General features: G+C 43.0%; 1 protein-coding gene across 3 annotated transcripts in view; it reads left to right on the plus strand.

The window, feature by feature from the left end:
• The window catches only part of Ntm (neurotrimin), a 982155-nt gene that overhangs the window by 944731 nt on the left and 14313 nt on the right, over nt 1–23111 (plus strand). For all 3 annotated transcript variants that reach the window (XM_050160080.1, XM_050160081.1, XM_050160082.1), the window contains 3 exons: nt 17378–17512; nt 19441–19561; nt 22552–22703. In XM_050160080.1, the coding sequence (XP_050016037.1) occupies nt 17378–17512; nt 19441–19561; nt 22552–22703 (408 nt within the window). The remainder of the gene's footprint in view (nt 1–17377; nt 17513–19440; nt 19562–22551; nt 22704–23111) is intronic.

Consider the following 23111-nt stretch of genomic DNA (forward strand, 5'->3'; position numbering starts at 1 on the left):
TAATAGCAGAAACTCGGAGAGTAAAAGTTTGCAGATTCTGTGTCAGAAAAGATCAAAATCGGGATGCATTCCAGAGTTCTAGTGACTGTGTTTGCTTAGCGATAGCTTGCTTGAGTCTGGGTTTCATGGAAAAGAAATAAGGCCAAAAAAGAACTGTTTGAGTTGTTGCCATATACCTGGATCTTCAAAGTTGCAGAATAAACGATATGGCCTAAGAAATGATTTAACAGTGAAAAAAAATATAAAATATCCCGGGGACTTAGCTCTGAAAAATCTAATATGTAGAAATTGAGCAGAGTAGGAGAATCTAATGAAGGCGATTTTAAAGGTGTTACCAGGGGAGCAAGTGACAAGTCAGAGGTTATGACATTGTAGACTGTGAAGACCATTTAAAGGAGCTAGTTGTCAGCTTTGTAAATTGCTGCTGAGAAATCTTTTAAGAAGATACTTCAACACGTGCAATAAAATTGGAAACATGAAAAAAAAAACATTGGAAACGTGGCCTTCATTTGATGGCTTTGGTGTGGATAGTGTCAGGAGAGGGGTGTGAACAGGTGCTAGATTAGACTGTCTCAAGTAGGAACAAGGGATGAAGGGCTTCAGATAGCACATATGGACAGTCATTTAAAGGAGTTTGGGGCTGAGTACGAGCTAGTGGAACACAGTGGTGACAGAGTAGACAGTCAAAGGCGAAAGAGGAAACATTCATAGAAATGGTCCAGGCCAGCAAAAGCTGGTGACAGGCAGAAAAGAGCAGAGACAACGATGGAGTAGTGTCTTTGGAGAGCGGGGAGGGGCAGACATAAGTGGACCCTAAAGAGGAAGAGGAATTAGATTTTGACAGAAATGGAACCAAGTTCTATTTTTGTTTTGTTTTGTTTGTTGACACAGGGTTTCTCTGTAGCTTTGGAGCCTGTCCTGGAGCTCGCTCTTGTAGATCAGGCTGGCCTCAAACTCACAGAGATCTCCCTGCCTCTGTCTCCTGAGTGGTACGATTAAAGGTGGTACGATCACCACCCAGCTGGGGCCAAGTTCTTTACATTGATGGAAATAGCATAGAAATAAAAGTGAGGGGCAAGGGTATTTTTGCATAAGAGATTAAAAATGATAGGTCAGAAGTCTTAGGTTTATCAAAAGAAATTAAAGGGAGAAGTAAGGCTGAAAAGGTTGGGCCAGTGGCTTTGAGAACCCAGGATAAAAGAATAATGGTTTGTATCCAGTTACTTAGCAAATCTTGTGAAAAGACAGGATGTCATGGGTATACTGAGGTGTTGTTCAATCATAACTTCAGAAGTACTACAGTCTCTGGCAAGTTCCAGGTTTGAAATGTGGAACAAGTCACTGAGGAGTTCAGAGGAAAGAGTCATGAAGAATCCAGACTAAAGGAGGTGGGTTTTGATCAATTGTATTTCTGGACAGCAGGTCTCCGGGAATAATGGTAGGAGCTGGACTGGTGATGAAAACTCTAAGCCAGGAACAAAGATGTTCCATGAATGGGGAGAAATGCCCAGGTCAACAGAGAAATGTGAAGAAGAGAAATATGTAATTATTAAGATAGGACTCTCAAAACCACAGCTTTGAAAAAGACTCAGTCTGCAACCTTTGTTAGGAATCACAGACACCAAGTGACAACAAAGTGTGGATTTTATTTGAAAATCAGTAGCTTCTGCTTGGAGGTCTGTAGGGCCATCCAGATACCCAGACTTCTGTGACAGGGTCAGAATGGTGCCTCTCCGAGCATACAAGGACATAAAGGAACTACTGACCATGAAGACTGGAATCCAGAGTTCACAATGAGAGTATTGGGAGAAGAGATGGAGGGTATGCAGTTAAGACAAAGGCAGGGCTGGAAGAACAGTGCACTGTGAAGCTGATGGAAACAGGCAATTGAAACAGAGTAAGGGTCAGTGAACTACAGCTAATGGGCCAACTTCAACCTGCTGGCACTTTTGTATAACTATTTTTTTTCATTTTTGAATTATTGAATATCAGTTAAAAAGAGAATAAAGTTTACTTTACCCTCTTTATCTATGAGTTCTGTGTTCATCTACTCAGCTACCCACAATGCAAAATTATTACATCTGTACGAGACATTTACAGACCACATCTTCTTCTTATCCTCCCCAAAACATAGTGTGGCAGAATAGTTGTATACATTATAGTATGCGAGACTTGGTAGATAATCCAGGGATAACGCAAAGTCTCCAAGAGGGCATGCTTAGAGCACTATGTGCAAATACATTTTACATAAGGGACTTGAGCCTCTATGGATTTTTATATTTTCAGAAAGTCTTGGACCCAATCCCCAGTGGTGGTTTAGGATGCACCACACTGTATAGTATTATAAATTCAAATGGCATGACATTTAAATACTATTGTCTACAACTAAAGCTTTATTAAAATGCAACCACAGCCAGGAGGCTTCTGCATCTCCTCTGATGCCGTTGTTAGTGGTGTTTAAGAAACTACAGAGAAGACACCTGTTCTGCAGAGTTTACAATACTTACTCTTTACAGAAAAAGAGTGGGCTGGGCTATTCTAGATGATTATTCACCTGTAGAAAAAAAAATGGTGACTCGGTCTGATGCTGTGGTCTTGAAAGCATCAGAGGAGGTGAAAAATGAGTAGCTGTGTTCAATTCCACCAGGAGTAGCAATGGCATAAAGTCTCCATAGGAATACAGAAATCATGTAAGCAAGCCTCTCATCTGCCTAAACAACTGAATGTCTGCCTTTGGCAACCACTTGCTTTGTCTTATTTGACATGTAAGATTCTACTAGTTCAGAATGTTGTCCAATGTGTTTTGATTATATTCACACATTTCCTTGGACTGGAGATGTGGCTCAGTCATTAAAGGCTAGCTTCCCAACCAAAAAAAAAAATACACTATCATTACCCCAATTTCTTCCAGATTTTTTTCCCTATTCATTTCTCACTCAACTTTGTACCCTTGGTTTTCAGGCCATCTATACTGTTTTGTGCTATTTGAATACTTTTGCTGGAGTGTAGTCCATGTACCAGGGGCTACACTCTTAGAGAAAATGGACCCTTCCTCTCTCACATCCAGTTCATGTCTCCATGATGGGCTTAGACTAACTTGGGTTTCCACAGATCTTGTATATGCTCAACATGTAATTTTATCAATTACTTTTTCATGCCCTCTTTTTCTCTGCTTAATGCTTCTTCCCTCCTTTCCTTCACCTTCTTCTCATGCTTATTGCCACTGACTCCATTCATGAGTTCTTTCTGTCATTCCACTGCACTGTGTAAGGGGACAGTCAAGCTTTGGATGTGATGATTAGTCTCCTGAAATTGATCATTAAACAGCAATAGCAAATAACTTTTTATTAGTAAAAGTGGTTAAATTTTTCATGCCAAGAACCAATACCATTGGGTATTGATCAAGTAAAATGTTCCTAAATCCCATTAGTTGGAATGAAGAGAAAGGGAGAATTACCAGGTTTGAAGGGGATTTGAGGTTTGTATGTAAAAGTGATTTACATGGAGCAACAGATCTGGCAGGGAGGGGGACACAACACTGTCTGTGGTGGGCACCATCCTACATCGAGGAAAAGCATGGATCTCTTAGGCTCCAAATACCTTGATGCAGGAGGTGTAAGTTTGGGTACGTCTGATGCTCTCGCATGGCATTACCCTGCCTAGCTGAATTTAGTACCTTCACTGGAATCAGCTCTGACTTGGAAGCATCTCCTCCAATCCTGCTTCGATTTCCTGTACAGAGCTATTCCCCAAGTGACGTGTGGCCAGTGTCCCTACACAGAGGTTCCCCTTCCTTTGCAGAGGCCCATTTCTTGTTGATGGCAGCACTTCTCCCCCTGACTCTCCCAGGAAGGTAAAGAGCCTAATCACATCCCCTACAATCATCCCTGACTAATTACAAATAGACAAAGCTGAATCACCAAGCTGATTCTACTCAGGGAAAATGTAACAGATTGGTGATGACATAAGAAAGCTCTCGTAGACTCTTCTGATTAGGGCACACTGTGTCCTCATAGCCAGAGGAAGCGGGGACATAAACAGTGAGAATATTTAGGGAGGACATTTGTGGACACAGACAAACCCTGCTCTCTTGCTTTATCCCAGGTCTAGGCTTTTTCTCCGTCTGCAATGTGGAATAAAATTCTTTAGTCTGAGGGCATTTTGAAAAGTCTTTTTTTTTATGAGTTCAGATCTTAAATATGCATCCAAACAAAAAGAAAGAGACAAACACGGAAAAATCTTTAAAGGTAGATATTTTCTAAGAAATCAGAATAGAAGCCTCTCAGTAGCCCATGGTGTCTGTGTCAATCATCCCAATCAGTCAGCTCCCCCGCTCACTCCAGCTTTGACTTTGTAACCACTTGGTGACTTCAATGGGCTTAACACTGTTGTAGAGGTAGAATAAACAGAATATTCAGTTCTGCTGGAAAGTAGCACACAACAATGAAGCACTGTTCTTGCACCACACAACAAACAGAAACATGCACTGAGTGGAGACAAGGAATGAGAAGTGCAGGTCAAAACAGGGTCCTCAGAGCAGCGTTGTCTAAGATGGCTTTGAAGCCTGCGTAGGTGTTTAAAGAGAACAAAGCGGATATTAGATTCCAGACCCAGTGGGGGAGATCCAGACACAAATTCATGGGCTGCCTTATATTTTTAGAATGTTTCTGGGGGGTCTGGTGCATTTGAGGAAAACCCTGAGTGATGATCAAACCCAGAGAAGTGGACAAGGGCCCGGAGGAGCTTCTGTGTATCATGTCACTGGGTCATGTCAACTGGAGAAGGGATTTAAACAGCAATGGGATTGGTTTCTACTATGGCCAATATGTTAGCAATAATAAACTGGGTAATAACAGAATTAACAAGTAAACTAGAGTTATGGAGTTAGGTAGAGAAGATAATGAGGACCGAAATGAAGACAATAGTATCAATGAGGAAATACGTAGGACACATCAGCATGCGCCAATGGGCAGGTGAAAGGCCTCCACGAGGATTCCCTGACTGCAGGTAAGCAAGAGGAGAAGGGAGGTAAGGCAGCTCTGCCTCACTTACGGAGAACGGCGATCTGGCAGCGCTGTGAATAAAGATGAGAGGAAGAGGGGAAATCCATTCAAGGCTGGGAATGACAGGTAGACAATTACCCTGCAGCTACGAGCCTGGGGTTTAGCAAGCCCTTAAGTTGGAAAGCATACAGGGAAATCATGACTCTAGCTAGAAATTTCCATTGGAGTCACAGGCTTGTTTCCTGAAGGTAAATTGCCTGGAAAGTGAAGGTAGAAGCGGTGGAGATGTGGGTCTTACCAGGTGTCATTATTGGGTATGCACCCCAAATTCTCATGTGTTTTTTTTCTTCCAACATTGATTACCTCCTGTGTGCCAATCATTCTTCTATGCATCTCTACAAAATTTCTCATATAATTCTCATATCCAATCTATAAGTAGTAAAAGGATACCTGCATTTTACTAAACAGGAGAGTGAGATTTGATAGCTTCTTCAAGGTCACCTAGCTCATAAAGACATAGTTATGAGCAGAAATCAATAACCTCATGTTTGTCTTGTTTTACTGTGTCATTTCCTATCCAATATCCAGATGTGCGTGCCCCTACATTTACATTTCATACAAAAGAGCAAGAAGTATAAGTATACATTAGTAATGTATCCCATGAAATAATATACCAGACCTTCTGTTGTTTTCCCTACACTCTTCCCATTATAGGTTCCATGTGGTTGAAAAATTCCACCTGTGTATATTGGAACTAATAACAAAGTGGAGAGGGAGTTGCGAACAGATGGGCAGGGGGCCTGCACATGCTCCAGGTAGCACAGTTAGGTATGAAGTATCTGTGTTGGTGGCTAGGTTTTGACAACTGTTTGAAAACACACCCCCTTCTCTTCCTACTTGAAGACTATAATTACGGATGACAAATGCAAAGTTTTCAGTCATGTCTTTTCCTCTCTGGGCCCAACTGTTCCTTCTTCAGATCTTCTTCCTGCTTTTCTTTGTCTGTGTTCATGTGCCTTGCCTGGTTATCGTCCTCTGTATATGGCCATTATGCATCATCTCAACACCTGTTGCAAATACAGAGGTCGCATCTCCATCTCTAGTATTCATAGCACCTTGTCATTTTTGTTTCAGAAACTGATTGACTGTATCCCTTAGATTTTTCTCATTTATGGGGTGCTGTCACCCAAGCTTCTCCACTTCATCCCTTCCCAAACAGGCTCCTCATTGTAAGGCTTTCCTTGGCAAGTTAACTGATAAACGTGCTTCTTAAGGAGAGTCTGTGATGTGCCCTGCATCTGAGAATGCTGTCCTTGAAGAGAAAGCCATGCCCACCAGTTCTGCCCACAACCTACTACCTCCACACATATGGGCAAAGCCTCCCATTCCCTGAGTCTTTCATTCCAGGTCTTGGTGGACAAAGTCTTTCCCGTTTAATGAACACAGGAATTCCCAGATGTGCATGGCTATTCATCAAAGGGCTTATAGATAAGCTAGCTCACTTCCTGTTCGCCACAAAGTAGTTGATAAAGCACACATGGCTGTGCTTTAGCTCCGGCATTGTATTCTTCTCTTCCTCACCTAGATCTTGAGGGCTTTATTCTCAGGGGTGGGTGGAAGCAATGCAGATTTGGTTCTGAACTATCACTACATGGGGTGCGAAGGAGCCAAACAATGCGGATACAGCTTTTCTCCCACTTCAGCTGCCGTCAGGCTCCCTGTGGGTAAAGGGTGGAATGGCCTCTTAGTGAAAGCGCACACGTGCGTGTGCATCTTTGTGTGTGTCTGTGCATTGCCCTGCATGTGCCTGCATGTGCGCGCATGCACACACACACACACACACACAGCTGTTTCTTCAGGTTAAAGCTCCTGCTCCACAGACTGTCTTGATAGCTAAATCCCAGGTGCTCAGGAACAACCCCTCATGCTTCTCAGACTGCTGTGAGGGGTGGGCAGGAGACTGCTGCAAGGGGGCGTCTTGCTGAGCCTACCCTCTCTTGACCAGAAAGATTTCTCACCACAGGAAGAATATATACATTGTTCTGTTTTTATTCAGAATACACCATTGAAAAATGTGGATTTTTTTCTTTTGCTTTGCTTTTTTTTCTTTTTCTTGTATTTTAAAAAAAACTATCTTTTTATTTTACATACCAATCCCAGTTCTCACTCCTTCCTCTCTTCCCATTCCTTCTACACCCAACCCCCCCCCACTCCCGGCAGTCACATTCCCCAGGGGAAACTTACTTAAACATCTCACTTGAGCTAATGGGAGCTCACCAGCTCTGGGAGGACAGGAAAGGAAACAGCATAGGATCAAATTAGGCCCTCGAAATGTAGGTGACAGTTGTGTGGCTGGGATACACTGTGGGGCCATTGGCAGTGGGACTAGGATTTATCCCTACTGCTGGAACCCATTCTCTTTGGAGGGATATCTTGCTCAGCCTAAATATAGTAGGGAGGGCCTTGGTCCTTCTCAAAGCGATATGCTGGAAAGATCTTAACCCTTCAGGAGTCTCCAAAATAAGTGAAATGTCCTTAAATGAATCTGGGCAAGCAATTCCGAATCAGTTCAGATCTTTCTCTTTCTCCACACCGCACGGACTCCTGTCTCAAGGGAGTCAGAAAGAAGCAGTGCAGCAAGCACCCAGAGCCTGAGATGACATGGCACTGTGGGCTTCTAAATTTATCCCCCATCAATGTCTTTCAGATCAAATTGGCTGAGTTTTACAAATCAAAAGCTGATTTATTTATTTATATTTTATTTATTTTCTAGCAGCCATCAGCTGCACTCCTGCAAATACTCAGGTTCCAGACATCATGCTGAGAACTCAGCATCCAGCTGTGTGCTTTGATTTTGATAGCATCACCAGTAATAGATGGTCTACATGCAGAACTCAGCTGGCAGGTCCTTAAGCAGGGAACATAGGAAGGGCACCTAGCTAACAGCCAAGTAGCCTCAGAAGCCTCTCCTGTCCTGAAAACTGCCACCACTGTCATTAGGGAATGTCCTGGCCTTTTCTAAATAACTCACAGAGACTGGCTCCAGGAAGGCATACAAAGGGCTCCTTGTTACAAATATTTTAGGTTGCAGCTTCTCTTTTATATAGAGACAATTTTCTCTCAAAAATCCCCCAATCTGAACTACTAAAGGACTTCCTTTTATCTTCTTTATACCTTAAAATATTACACGTCATATGTGCATATTCATAAATATTCAAATATATACATACATCCACTTCCAAATATCAAATTAGTTTTAACATATGGAGGAACTATACTAGGTACGTTGCTGAGACATATTTGCATATATATGTTTACACACGAAATATATAGTGGTGTCACTTCACATTTTTATCAAATTTATATTGCTTTATGATGGAATCAGGTTAACAGATTAATTTTATGAGCATGGTTAGCATTTCTGTCACAGGCAGGGGTTCTGTTGAACAATGAAACTGTTTGGGGAATTTCATCCTATGTGTAACTCACGTATAAATGAAGCTCTGCTCTGATGAAGACCTCAGCCACAGTTAACATCTCTACATGCAACAGAAAGGGAATCTGCAAGAACTGAGATTAGCTTCCCAGGAATAAGAAGTGTCCATGTTAGCTCGAAACCAGAGAGTGATACATCAGAATTGGCGTGAAGACATTGCCACATGTGCCCCCTGTGACATGACCTCCTAGCTTGCTGGTAACCAGTAGAAACCTGTTGAAGTAAGTGTCCTCATAAAGATGTAAGCCAGTCGTTTAGAACGGTTCTGCCCACGTCACTTCCTAAGGTTGAATAGCAAAAGTAATTTCCTCACCAAGTCTTTCCAAGCTTATTCCTCAGTTTGCAGCCGGATAAAAATCAGTTTGAAACCTTCCAGAACATTTTCTATGAAAGACAGCTTTTAAATTTGCCCACTCTTGCAGAGATCATCAGATTCTCTTTTGTGTCAGAACTCTGATCAAGATCGGGCAGAAAAGTGTGTGTGTGTGTGTGTGTGTGTGTGTGTGTGTAAATCTATCTTTAATGTTTTACTCTTAGTTGTGAATTCAGAGACGTTTCTCAAGCCCTCAAGCAAGCTTACCTGGGATATAAAACTACACTTGATTTGTTTTTTAAGAAGAAGTGATCCTCAGAAATCGTATTCCTTGTAAATCAAATCCTATTTTAACTGAAATGAGTAGAGACACTAATTAAAGGATCGATTATGAATCCTTTGTGGAGTTTATTACATTTCTACCAGCAGAGATGATATCTGACCTCTTTCATTTCTTAGTTGAGATTTTCTTTTCTAAATTTTTTTTTATATTAAACAGTGCCCCAACTTAGTTCATATCACTGAAACCAGTGGGTGTTCTGGTTCCCTTCCCTATAGTTATTTGCTCATTTTACACCCACAGTTATCCTGTAAGATGGTATGATCTTCCGGTCTTATGGAAGAGGGGTCCTGAAACACAAAGGAACTGTCATCCAGTACAGTAAGGGCTATAGGTTGCATCCAAACTCATGGCTGTTCACTTGCAGCCAGGAAGTGGTTGCTTATAATCTTAGTATCACTTCAATCCTTTGGTTCTGGCCTCATCCAAGGTCCCCAGAAGATGTTCTGCAGCAAAGAACAGAGCGAACGAGCTCCTGGGTTCACAGATTGGGCAGTAAAATTCTTATATCCTAAAATAATAGTAACCCTCTTACACATTTTATCAAGAATAAATTTATTAGGCGGACAACTATAGTTATTGGGTGAGATGCAGCTGACTCTCTGCCTAATATTTTTATGTTATGTATACTATAAATCATTCATCATCAATACTAATTGTGCAAACATGCTCAATGTGCATAATTTTTGCCTGATGCCACTATTTCAATCTGAATTATGTGCACAGCCAGTGTGACCTCCAATATTGTCCAGCTGAGCACCAAAGGTCACAGACATGTCCCACTTCTATGTTCTGCGTTGCAGTGAGTGGTGCCCTTGGATCCAGGACTACACTGGGTGCTCAGGCAGGCCCTGATCCTGGAGTCACAGTGGCACTATCTTCCTACTTATCTTTCATTTCTGGCTTTGACCACTCTCTTCATTCCCACCTTAAAATGTTCCTTCTAGCTCTTTGCAGCTGGTACTCAGAACCTTGCCTCTCCTGTGGTGTTTCCATGGACTTCCTCGTCCAGTACTGGAAAAGAACATGGCTTTCTCCAGTCTAAACACTGCCTGCGCAGGCTCACTTACTATCATAAAGGAGTCAAGGTAGATGCCAGTTCACTTGATCTTAAGGCAGATGTGCTGAAGCCCAGTCTGATGCTGACTGAGGTGCGGGAAGTATCAATAGTTAAAATGCTTCTCTAGTCCTCTCGTCCTTTGCTAGTACTGCTAAATTCTCTGTTGGCATTAAATTTTAAAAATAATTCCTACTAATTTCTGATGCTGGGATTCTGGGTTCTATATTTTTTCCTGTTTCTGTGGGCCATTGATTTGGTCTCGGCTGCTATACATACCATAAAAATATTAAGTGAAGAGACAGCTGTATCGCCTCCGATAGCTACAGCTGTCCTCCTGACAAATTTATTCTTGGGTATGATAAAAATTACAACATGGTCATTATTATTTTCAGTTAAAGGAGTTTTACTGCCCAATCTGTGAACTCAGGCACTTGGGTTTCTCTGTCTTTTGCCGCAGGCCTCTGAGCTCAGCATTGTGCCTAGGGAGAAGTTTGTGTGGGGCTTTGGGAGGGGAAGATCATGGATCCAGCTTGATTCAGCCTTCTTCAGTTTGATGCTTTGGGTGTCACATTGCTTAATAAAGTAGATGTGCTCCTGAAAAGCTGGCTGTAAAACATTATCTGTGAGATAATTCATACCTACTCATTGGAGCTACAGTTTTAAATGATCACACATACCTCTGAGGAAATAATTGGCTCCAAGACTAGATATAAATTATACTAAACGTTTCATAAGCCTTCTAAAGTCGCATATTTAAAGAAAATCTTGTCCTAAAACACTAATCGGAATTACAGTCTTTTTAAAGTCAGAAAATAATAAATATCATATGAGAAACACTTGTCAGAAGTGACCGTGCCTTAGAGACAGAACCACCCGAAGGGTGGTGAACCATGTGTAATCCTGGAATCGTTTTGATTGAATTCAACCCATTGAATCATTGGATCATTGAATGACTGTAATCATTTAACTCAATCAATCATTGTATGCATAAGTGCTTGACAGATTTCAAATCAAGTAAATTAGTTTTCTAGACGCATTGAGAGCCAGAGGTAACCCTGACCTGGTCCCTATTGTTTAAGAAGTTCAACTACACTGAAAAAAAAAAAAAAAGGCCAGCATGTGTTGCACAGCTGTTGGAAAACAGCATTAGAGCTACATGGTCAATGGCTGTACAAAATAATTCCCAGGTAAGACCACGGAAAGTCCTCCACTCAGGAGACTCAGGTTCCACACATATTGGTAGAGCCCACAACGCTATACTTTCCCCAGTCCCTCTAGAGAATTCTCCTGCAGGATGTCTTTGTCTTTGCACAAAAACTATGAGGCTATGAAACCACCAATGGTCCTTTAAGCCCTTTAGGGTCATTATTTTATTACTTCAAAGACTTTGAATTCTATTTGCCGTGGGGAAAGAAAACATTGAGATGCATCAATAACAGGAAAAAAAGGGCATAAGCTAATGTCCAGGGGATACTGTACAAAATAAAAAATTTAGGTCTAACAAACAATCATGCTACTATCTCATAGTTATGGGCCACTTGATACATCAATCAAGGCCTTGGTTAGTTTAGGCTTTCTTTACCAGCTGCGGGAAGGGTCATCCTCTGATCGCCTTGCTTCAGGGTCTCTCGGTGATTCTTGACATGGCCTAGCTTAGGGAAACTTCATACCTTTTGCTGTACCATCTTCTCCCCATAGACCTTAATTCTGCTACCATAACACTGCATTTCAACTTAAACACTTTCTAGATTCTTCAGGTCCAAGCAAGGTGTGGTGGCTCATGCTTGTGATCCCAGCACTCGAGGGATTAAGTTAGGAGGATTGCCACAGTTTGAGGGCAGTCTACAACACAAATTGAAAACCTCCCTGAAAACAACAAAAAGAAGGATGGAAAGCAGGGAGAAAAAGAATGAGAGACTAAATATAGTAACAGCTGACATGATAATTAGGTCTTAAGGATACGGTTTTGGGCATGAAAGATAGTTCGTCTGAAATTACTTAATTTTTCATGGACAAATTAGAATTTGAAAGAGAGGTATGGTGTGATTACTTAGGTTGATGGGTGGTAAGAACAGTCTACGAAGATGGGATCGTCATGAAAAGCGGCAGAGCTTGATTATGAGTCACAGGAGGAGGGGCTCACGTGGTGGTTCAGCGGGTGATGCTCTTGTTACATGAACATGAGGAATGGAGCTTGGATCTCGAACACCCACATAAAATCTTGACAAGTGTGGTAAGCAGAGGAAAGGGATCCCTGAAGCCAGATGGTAAGCTAGAGCAGCTGGGATCTGCAAACACAGGTTTTATCCACAATACATAAGGGGGAGAGTGACTGAGGAGGATGTCTGCATCAACTTCTGACCGCAACACACTTGTACACAACACACATGACTACGATCTCCCACTCAGATCTCCTCTCTCTCTCTCTCTCTCTCTCTCTCTCTCTCTCTCTCTCTCTCTCACACACACACACACACACACACACACACGCATGCTCGCACGCACGCGCACACACGCACATCTTTAATAAAAGTGTTATTTTGCTCTGAAGGTCTGGAGAGATGGCTTCAGCAGTTTAGAGCATGCACTGCTCTCACAAAGGACCCAATTATAATTCCCAGCACATTTGTTGGTTCACCACTACCTGACCACCTGCAACCCCAGCTCCAGTGAATCTGTCACACTCTTGTGGACTCTGTGGGCACCAGCCATTGCATATGCACATACTCCCCTCTACAGACTATTAAAATAGATTAAAATAAAAGTTGAAGAGTCATGATAGCATTAGGGGATGGATGATAGTAATGATTAGAGTGACTGGTATCTATGAGCGCTTATCCCAGGCCTCCCACTGTCCCCATAGCAACTGCCTCTCCCAGCAGCACTGGAAGAGCATAGGATTATTCAAAATTGTTCAGAAGAAGAACCGGGAGTACAGAGAAGTTAGTGGACTCATCACATCATGAATCCAGATGGCAGAGAATTGGTTTTGCCTAAATCTAAACTTCTGCTCTTTACAAAGGTGGTCTGTTACCTTCTTCTCTGCCCCAATGCAAGGCAACCCCTGGTGTGTGATGGGCACCTTCCACGGAGGGGAAGCTTCTGTATTAAGGCTCAGGCGTATGTGCGATGTGAACGAAAACAGGGATCCACTTGTGGTGTCTGAAGAGTTGAGCCATGGAGAGGGAAATATTTTAGGATGATGAATGTCATTTTCAACCAAAGATGCATTTTCTCTAGAAGAGAAAGCCAACTTATAGATGAGTAGCTATTGATCATGAAGAGACTCTTTGCACTGGCTTTTATCAAGCGGTTTGCCACTTTCCGTCTTAAAAAGCCTGCAGCAATTTAGAAAGTGTGCTCAGTTAAATTGTTTCTGTTTTCCCCCCTCCTATATCCTTTCTAAGTTCTTTATGCTCATACTAGCGATAAATCACCAATCAGTTCCCAGCCAGAGTGTAAATGGCTGTGATAAGAAACCTTGATTTAAAAAAAAAAAAAGCTAAAACTTCATATTTTGGTTTAGTGTGCTCTGTTCATTTGTTTGTCTTAAGTGACACCAATAGGGACATAGGTTCTGGTGCTAACGAGCTTAGCTTACTCTGTGTGTGTGCGCGTGTGTGTGTTTTCATCTTTCTCCCCATATTTTCCATTGAGACCCCTAGTAAAGAAATCTTCCTACTACGAGAAAGGTGGAAACAGTGAGCAGTAGCATTTATAAAGCTCCTCTACACCAATGAGCTTTTCACTGGCCTTGTTTACCATCGTCAGAAAATGGATAAACCGGGAGGCAGCGAAAGTATGTGGGATCTTTATGGTTTCTCACTTTGTCTGAGGATGTATAGTGGTAAAATAAAGTCTCATCGGCTTTTGCATGACTTACATATACTAAATATTTGGATCAGTAAAAAGAATATGCCTCCCCCAAATCCTAAACCATCTGCTTCCTTCCTTATACACCACCTGGCAAGAAGAGATGAATTTTCATGGTCATTCATACCCCCACGTTCTTGCAGAATACTTGATGAGTTTTTGATGTCAGCGCCCATTTACCAGCTTGCATTTCAGCATATGACTGTACTTCTCCCAAATGTTCTTCCTTTCGGACTTCTACAGAGTAAGTTAATCACAGTTCGACTTCTACAAATCTCAGTGTCATCACGACACGTTTATCTGGATCATAGATCCAGATCAAAAAACAAGGACTTAAATTAGAGAAAGCAAGTGCCCCCAAAGAACCTACCATCTTCTTATTCCTCTGCCTTGGTGGTATACTACCTGGCCCTAAAATCTCGAGGTCCCACCAATCATGGCAGTGACACTGGAGCTCAGTCCAGGAACAGCTGTCCAAAGCTAATTTATTTCCTAATGCTGAGGCACTGTTAATTTATAAATTACACTGGTAATTCGAGCTATTATTAATTTCAGATGGTGTAGGGCAAGCCTAATTAAAATATGACACCAATTGCCACACATATGTACCAAGGACTACCATTTAAAATTAATGGGAATATTAAGTGTGACACTGGTCTCTGAGATGCTTTGCACGGTAATTATAGCATTCTAGCATGAAAAGATCTGACAAACGTTGGCCTGCAGTTGGTGGTAAATAAACAACAGCCACATAAGAGGAATCACAACTTCTTCACTAGAATCCCTTCTCAATTCCTCTACCCTTCCTCAAGCCAAGGTTCATCAAGAGTGAGTTAACCTAAAACAATAATACCGACACAGACATTTCTTATTGAAACGGTGAGTCTTTGAGGGGTTCAGATTGATGGTCTTCTGTGCTGGGTTGTGAGCCCTGTTTCCTGCTTAATCTGCATGCCCTTGCTTCTTCTGAATTAAATGTTTTTCATGTTTTTTTTTAAAAAGATGTTAGCACTTCTTTTCTCCTTCAAAAGGAATAGAAGGAAGAAAATGTTGGTACCCATGCAGTACAGATTTCATAAGCCTAAATATGTGTACGTGAGTGTTCTGGGTCAGTAGAGTGTTGCTGGATGGTTGCACAAACATGGTCTCTTAGGGTTTTTATTGTCATGAAGAAACAGCATGGCCATGGCAACTCTCATAAAGAAAACATTTAACTGGGGTGGCTTGCTTACAGCTTCAGAGGTTCAGTCCATTATCATCATAGTGGTGAGCATGGTGGCATTCAGGCAGACATGGATTGGAGCTGAGAGTCCTACAACTTTCAGGATCCTATGTCAACAGGAAGTTGACTGGCAGTCACACAGAGGGAAGCTTGAGCAAAAGGGATCTTAAAGCCCGCCCCCAGGCATGGTTACAAATTGCAGTAGAGTAGACAGTAATGGCATTTTTTTTTTTGCAAGAAGATGGGGTGTGCTTATTTTTCTATTATTGTTGTTGCTATGGCTATTGTTACTGTTGCCATGACAAGAATGAAGACAACACTGTCATGTATGACTACGGCTTACAGGCCATGAACATCCTTTGTATTGTGTTCATTTCTTAGCCCTTGGTTTCATGTTCTGGATTAGCAGAAACATGTGACATTATGGGGGGATTTTAGGACCTGCATCCAAAAGTCTCTGTTTTCTGGGGCTGTGCACATGAATGCAGCTTCATCCCACCTCCCTCTGTGCTTCCCTAAAGCTTTCAGGATTAACTACATTATCAAGTGAGCAGCAGTACATGGGCACTTCCAAGTGCTTTCCTGTGTGCTGTGTTATTTCTATTGGCTGCTCTCAGTAACCATGAGATATCAGGCCTGCTTTGTGAGTCACACCTGGAAAGGTGTGTCTCCATTTCTAGGGATAATCCCAGGTCAGTTCCTTGTCTCAGAATTAACCACAATGCCCCCTGCTGTTCACGTTTTACATCATCTTACTTATCATCTTACTTTAGGATATTACCATTTTCATTTTCCTCACTAAACAGTTAAGGAAGGATAATCCCAGAAGGTAAATAGCATCTTCCTTCTTTATGCAAAACTTTGTTTATATGAAACTAAGGCACAGAGCAGCTTTGAGACGAACTTGGAAACAGATTCCCTAAGTGTCCTGGGTTTACCCAGGTGTGGTGGTACATGCCTGTCATCCTAGAATTGGGGAGGTGACAAGAAGATCATGTGTGCAAGGTCTCGGCAACTCAGTGAGCCAGAGGCCAGCCTTGAGCATAGGAAACCATGTCTGAAAGAGTGGGGCAGGGCAGAGGCTTAGTCTTTGCATAACTGAATGCTCATGACTGTATATCATGTGTGGAATGTGGTATGAGTATGGTCTCATTATTATTGACCATGTTTCACTGGGGATGTAAAATCAAATTTCTGAATGCTTAAGTTACAGGGATAGAATTGTAGTCATGGATTCTCACTCCTCACTTTCTGCTCTCCTTGTGGTTTGACATCACATGCGTGGTCTCCATGTTGGTTTGTTTGATGAGTTTTCTGCCTAAGAGTTCCAGGAGATCAGTGTCTGAAAAACTGCTATCTGCTGTTTACTTGTCTAATATAAAAACAAAGGTGTTTCATTTATGTGTTTCATTTCTGATGTGTCTCATGGAGTGTATGTGTGAGTGTATGTGTGTGCACGTGCATGCATGTGTGTGTGTGTGTGTGTGTGTGTGTGTAACCATTATGCAGTATCCTCAAGTGACTCATGCCCAGGATTGTATTATGAAGCTCAGCATCCGAGGCTCACTTTAAATGGTGCCTGGAGGTCAGAAAGAGTTAAGGTGCCTGCTCCAATCCCAAAGCTGAACCACGTGGTAAGATCCCAGTGGTGTAAATGTCAAAAATATTAATCACTTATGGAGAACCAGTTAATTCTCTCCATACATGAGTTCAGTGGGAGCACAAACACTGCAGCTAGAACACTGGGGAGCCAAGGAAAAGAGGGTGTGAATGGGGTGGGGGGCAGAAATAGGGAAAAAAGACTGTGGAGTTTCTAAGAATCTGCGCCGACAAAGGGACAGTTCTCCAGAGGTAACCAGTTCAAACTTGCTCTTCTCCCCACTCCCTCTCCATCCCTCCACCCTCACGCCTCACATTCACCCAGGAGCAGAGGACTGAGCCCAGACCCTTGGGCTTCATAGGCAAGTGCTCTATCACTGAGCTAAATCTCCAACCTTTTTGCTTTGTCTTCTAATGAGTATCTTTGGTCTTCGGCACCCAGTTTACTCTACCCCACTCTTTCTCCCGCAGCTGTCGGCTTCGTGAGCGAAGATGAGTACCTGGAAATTCAGGGCATCACTCGGGAGCAGTCGGGGGACTATGAGTGCAGTGCCTCCAATGACGTGGCTGCTCCCGTGGTACGGAGAGTGAAGGTCACCGTGAACTGTAAGTGGCCCTGCCAGCCCCCCGCCCTATGAGTACATGAGACTGGTCTTTTATCAAACCTGCAGCACCAAGGCAGCCTTCAGAGTGGCAGAAAAGAGCCAGCATCACTCTCTGGCCTCTGCTCTCAAAAGCTAAGAGGCCAAAGTCGTGTTTTCTTTTCTTCTTGTTCCACAGGCCCAGTGCCCCTTTCTTTTTGCAAGCAACTGACATCACATAGCACATAACATCAAAGTTTCATACATGATTAGCAAACCAATAAACGATATTGGATACCTGCTTCATATACATGTATTTCAAAATCCAAACTTTTCTTGTAATTTATTCACGTGATGCAGCGAGAGACTTCCTAGTCAGAAACTTCCAGAGGGGCAGAGATGCCTGAGCTGGGACAAATACTACCCCTGCGTATCTTAATCGTTTGTGATCACAATGGTGATAGATATAGACCACTAATTACATACATAGTTGAAACACCTGAAAAAATACAGGTTTTTCAGAGGGTATATCTCAAATTTTTATTTTTAACAAATAGGCACAAAATTCAAACCATTTGAAGGCCAGTGCTGCGAAAACTTCATTCTCCCTTTACCAGCCTTCTGAATTCTCCCCGACATTGATCCACATGAATCTGCTACCAATTCCTTCACTTTTTCCTTTGGACTCTGTGTTATGTACATTGACTTGGCTCCCTATGACTTGCAGAAGGCTTTTGCTTGTCACAGAATGTAACCCAAGACCCAGACCAGCGTCACAGAAGCTTCTCCCCTCCAACATGGGCAGGGTGGGGGAGGGCAAGGATGCTGTATGTAGACTAATACTCCATCTCTATTGTTTTGATGTGTGCTCTGGCTTGAACCTAGGTGGCATGAAACACTTAAGGCGCAAAGGCAAAGCAGTTCGGCCATTTAGTTTAAATAATAGGAAAACTATTTTTCTTAAAACTACTTTTAAGGGAACTTAAGATTATTTACAATTGTTAACCATGAACCTAAAAAGTAAAACAAAGGTGGGAGCAAAGGGACAAATGTATTGTGGAAATTAAGAAAAGGAGGAGTCAACCTACGAAATATGAACTAGAAAGTGTCAGGCTGCTGGGTTCTCATCCCGAATCTGCCTTCGCTAGGCTAGCGCCAAAGGAAGCATCATCTACTCTAAGACACTCATTATCTCTGCAAGACAAAAGTAAATAATTTTCTTAGGAGAAACCTTCCTCTTCCTGGGACCGTGACTCCAGAGGAAATCCTCTCCACTGTCTGGTACAGTCAACACATCATGTTCCATGCCCTGACATCAAACAGAAGAGTAATTTTAGAGTTACTCTTGTCTAATACCCATCAGTGCAGACTGTCGGGATGCCACAGGTAGCTGACTGAAGACTTCAAATGAATGCAGACCCAGCAAGGAGATGTAGTTGAGCACGGGATCCATTTCAGAATGCCCACGGGAAGGACCGGTCTGCACATCCTTCAGGCGATTCTCCATGAATATTATTAGTTATCAGGGAGTCTTCGGTGGGAATTGAATAGCTGGAAGTCCTACACGTTAGTGAGACTTGGTGTGCGGAAATTCTATGAGGATGATTAAAGGTGCTGCCTGCCACCCCATGGAGGGGAAGGTTGATGGGTGGGTGTCAGCCTATGAATGCTAAAAGGCTTAAACAGGCACGGTGTCTCGGGAGCTCGCCGCTCCACCTCAGCACAGAGAAGAGAGGCAACGCGTGCCAAAAGATGATGTCCTTCCTTTAGAATGACATCCAGCCCGTGTTCGTTCTCTGGGGCAATCCGTATAGCAGTTTGATGATGTAGATGAACAGAAGTAGGGCAGAGAATAGGAAACAAAGTCCATGAATGAGGCAGTCTGTTGCTTTTGTTTGTTTGTTTTCATTTTTAAAAGTACTGTTAAATGGCATGACCGTCTTCTCTCTGCAGATCCGCCATACATATCAGAAGCCAAGGGAACAGGTGTCCCTGTGGGGCAGAAGGGGACTCTGCAGTGTGAAGCCTCGGCAGTTCCTTCAGCAGAATTCCAGTGGTTCAAGGATGACAAGAGGTACGGTCCTAGGTCCCCCTCTCCTCATCAGCATCCCTTCCCCGCTCCTGATTGCAGATAGACACCATCTAATCTCGGGAAATCCTCTGCTGACACCGAATGGGAGTGTGGTGTGCTAGCAAGCTTTTTCTAAATTAAGGAGAGTTCAGCTAGGCTTTCAATGTCGTCTCCAGTGTTATCACTTGCCAACCAGCGAGCCCGAAAGGTAATATAATTTAGCCAGGCAAAAATCAGAAAATAAAAGCCACCAACAACATTGTGAACCCCATGATGTTTTTTTTTAATAGGCCATGAAAATAATATGTTCTGAAGAAAGCTATTTTTTAACATTTTCTCAGACCTGAGAAATTCAACCTGCCTCAGGGAGGGGTTCTCAAGTTGCCTACCTGTCTCTCAAGTCTCCATGTCCCTCCCTGAGGTTCTCAGTGCCACTGTGTATGAGTCCGTGACCCTCTTGCACCCTCCTTTTGTGTGAAGGTTGTCCTTTCTCTGTAGGAGAAAAGAGTTAGGACTGGCCCCTTCCTTCCCATTGTCGCAGCCGTCACAGGGACATTTGTTGTGAGTCAGTGAGGATGATCATTTCGAGGAGTTATCAAATTGCATGTCAGCGCAGGGGTCAGCGGCTCAGTACAGCCAGACAATGTGACAATTACCACTATCACAGAGCGATTTGAGGGTGGATGAGCAACAACTAAATGTGTAAGCCCTGCCTGTGTTCAGAATATTTTCATAAAAGTAGAGGCGGTGGTGCTGGAGGTGGGACAAAGTCCCGCGAGATCTGGGGGTAGACGAGCAAGGAGTGGAAGAGGCTGAGTATGGAAGACCACAAGGAGAGTCTGAGAAGGGAAGTGGGGACATCCTAGCAGAGCGTGACTTGCTGCAGAGGTTTCTTTTTTCTTTCCTCATGCAGTCTCCAAGGCCTTAAGTGTCTTCTTGCGCCTCTTCCAATAAACTAAATTGTATTGAAAACCCAGTCACTTCATCTTAAAATCCACATCCACTGAGGGGCACTCTGGATTTCTAGGACACATACCGGCAGCCTTAGTAAGGTGTGGTATATGCAGTCACCATTTTATACATGGAAGACCTGAGACAGAAAGAGGTGAACAGACACACTGAAGTAAGAAATCAAGCTGGCTGTTTTCCTTCATTTAAAAAACCAGAAATCCTTCTTACCTGCCACCTTTCTTATTGCAATAAAGAGAAACTGAGGCTTAGATTTCCACAACGTAAAGACACATACACAAACACACATTAGCCTCTGATTCTGAACACTGTCTTAGTGAAAAATTATCCACTGTACTCTATTATTTATATTCTTGATAGGAAAAAGATAGAAACAAAATATAACAGAAAAATGAGCTCCCAAAGTGTGTGAAGAAACCACAACAAAATGTGTGTTGAGGCAAAGAAGAGGAAAGCTGTCATTTGGGGCAGCACCAGTCCCAGCAGCGGCCACCCTCTATGCCATCATTTCCTCTGAAGAGAAAGGGAGATGATGCCCCAGTGCTGACTCGGAAGCCCGGTTCAGGCAGCTTTGTGGCCTCCTTGAGCTCCTTTCATAGCGTCCCCTTTGCTCCTTCCCACTGATTTTTCTGTCCATTTTCTCACTTGCTCATGTATGCATTCCCAGTGTTCTCCCATTGAGCAGGTTTCCCTGTGCTCCTAAAAATCAGCATGCCAAGAACGTGTCTAGCCCGTGGTTCTGGCCACAGCTTTTCTTCTTTGTGCCACAAAGGCCACAAGGCAGTGGTGGCCTCAGGACTCAGAGGGAACATGACATTTGTCCCCAGGAAATGACAACTGAAGCCCATTTCACTGTCACTGACATAAACAGAATTCAGCAACAAACAGAAGAGGCTTAGGTGGGGACAGCCAATCTTTTTAGATGTCTTTGGGGACTTCACTCTACTGCTGCTTTCTCCTCCTTGTCCTGGGTCTGCTGTCAGTCAAAGGGAGAGAAGATGGAACTCTACACTTAAAAAACCCTGCCCAGCTAACGGGGACAGTACCATTGAAAGGTCTCCAGCTTCCTTAAGGAACCTAGGGCCAGACTGAAGTGATGACTCAGAGATTGACAGCACTGGCTGCCCTTCCAGAGGTCCTGAGTTCAGTTCCCAGCAACTACGTGATGGCTTAAGCCATCTCATACTGAGATCTAGTGCCCTCTTTTGGCCTGCAGGCAAAACAGTGTATACATACTAAATAAATCTTTAAAAAATAGAAAAGAAAAGAAAAAAAAGGAAGAAAGAAAAAGAAAAAATAAATAAATTTAAGGCCTGTAGCAGTAGAGGGTGGTGGTTCTCTGACTGCCCAAGGAGGGGAATGTATGCCATCCCAGGAGTATAAAACGCTTCTAAGCTCTGCTGGTCATCCTGTACTGTGTTTGGCTAACGACATTTCTGAGCCATCAAAGCACAAACTGGCTTTGAGCAAGCCTCTTCCCACTATGGAACCCAAATCCTATTCACAGCTTGTTTCTGATGTAAGGATTTCTCCTCTTATGGAGAACATTGCCAAACTAGGAAATGGGATCCACGCCCATACCAGCTCCCAGAAGCATCCTCATGGTGGCTTGCAGAGCCTTGTGCAGCACCCCTTACAGGATTCACTTCTATATGACAAGTTGGAGATGGAACAGTGGCAACTGTCCCCAGTGAAGGGTGCTCCGTGTCATCCCTCAGAGACAAAGGGCATTTCAGTGAGAATGAGTGAGTCCCACCAGCATATCAGCTGCCTTCTCCAGAAGTTCACATGACTGGGGAGGATTGTTCTAGACTGACCCCTAGAGATACTCTGGGCAGCTTGTTCTTCCCAAGTCCTGTGGCAACATAGAGTTCCGTTAAGAAGAATGAAGCATCATCATGATGCTGTCATAGTGGGGAGATGAAGATTAAGTCTAGACTCTAAGTTCATCCTATGAGAGAAATTGACCATGCTTTTTTTCCCCCTTCACCCCCTTTTCTTTTTTCTGTTGCTTGTTTGCCTAGGCTGGTTGAAGGAAAGAAGGGAGTCAAAGTGGAAAACAGACCTTTCCTCTCAAAGCTTATCTTTTTCAACGTCTCCGAACACGACTACGGAAACTACACGTGTGTGGCCTCCAACAAGTTGGGCCATACCAATGCCAGCATCATGCTATTTGGTGAGACTCTGCCCAGAGCCGGGTAACAAGGCATTGTGAAGTGGGGAAGGGTTGATGGATGGAGGGAAAGTGAGATGGGGGTAAAGAAAAGGATTTGAAGTGAGCCAAGTAGAACAGATGAAAGAATAAGAAAGGAGAGAGGGAGAAAAAAAAAACTCAAGCATGTAAGAATGTCCGCATCAGAAGTCGGAAAGGAAAATGGAATGTACATTTATCTAAAATGACCGAAGTCCTGAAGCGGGAGACAAAGGTAGCTTTAAAGATGCCAAAAATGACTTTTTCCCCTTCAGTGATGTCTCCAAAGCTGACTCAGATTATAATTGGACAAAATAGTTAAGATCTCAGAGAGGAGCTTTTATAGCTTCAGTCTTTTGCTCGCTGGGCTAAATAATGTGCTCCCTTTTCTGA

Source organism: Alexandromys fortis, unplaced genomic scaffold (assembly GCF_014885135.2).
Source record: "Alexandromys fortis isolate MF-2015 unplaced genomic scaffold, M_Fortis_MF-2015_v1.1 scaffold_108, whole genome shotgun sequence".
In the NCBI taxonomy this organism is placed as follows: domain Eukaryota; kingdom Metazoa; phylum Chordata; class Mammalia; order Rodentia; family Cricetidae; genus Alexandromys; species Alexandromys fortis.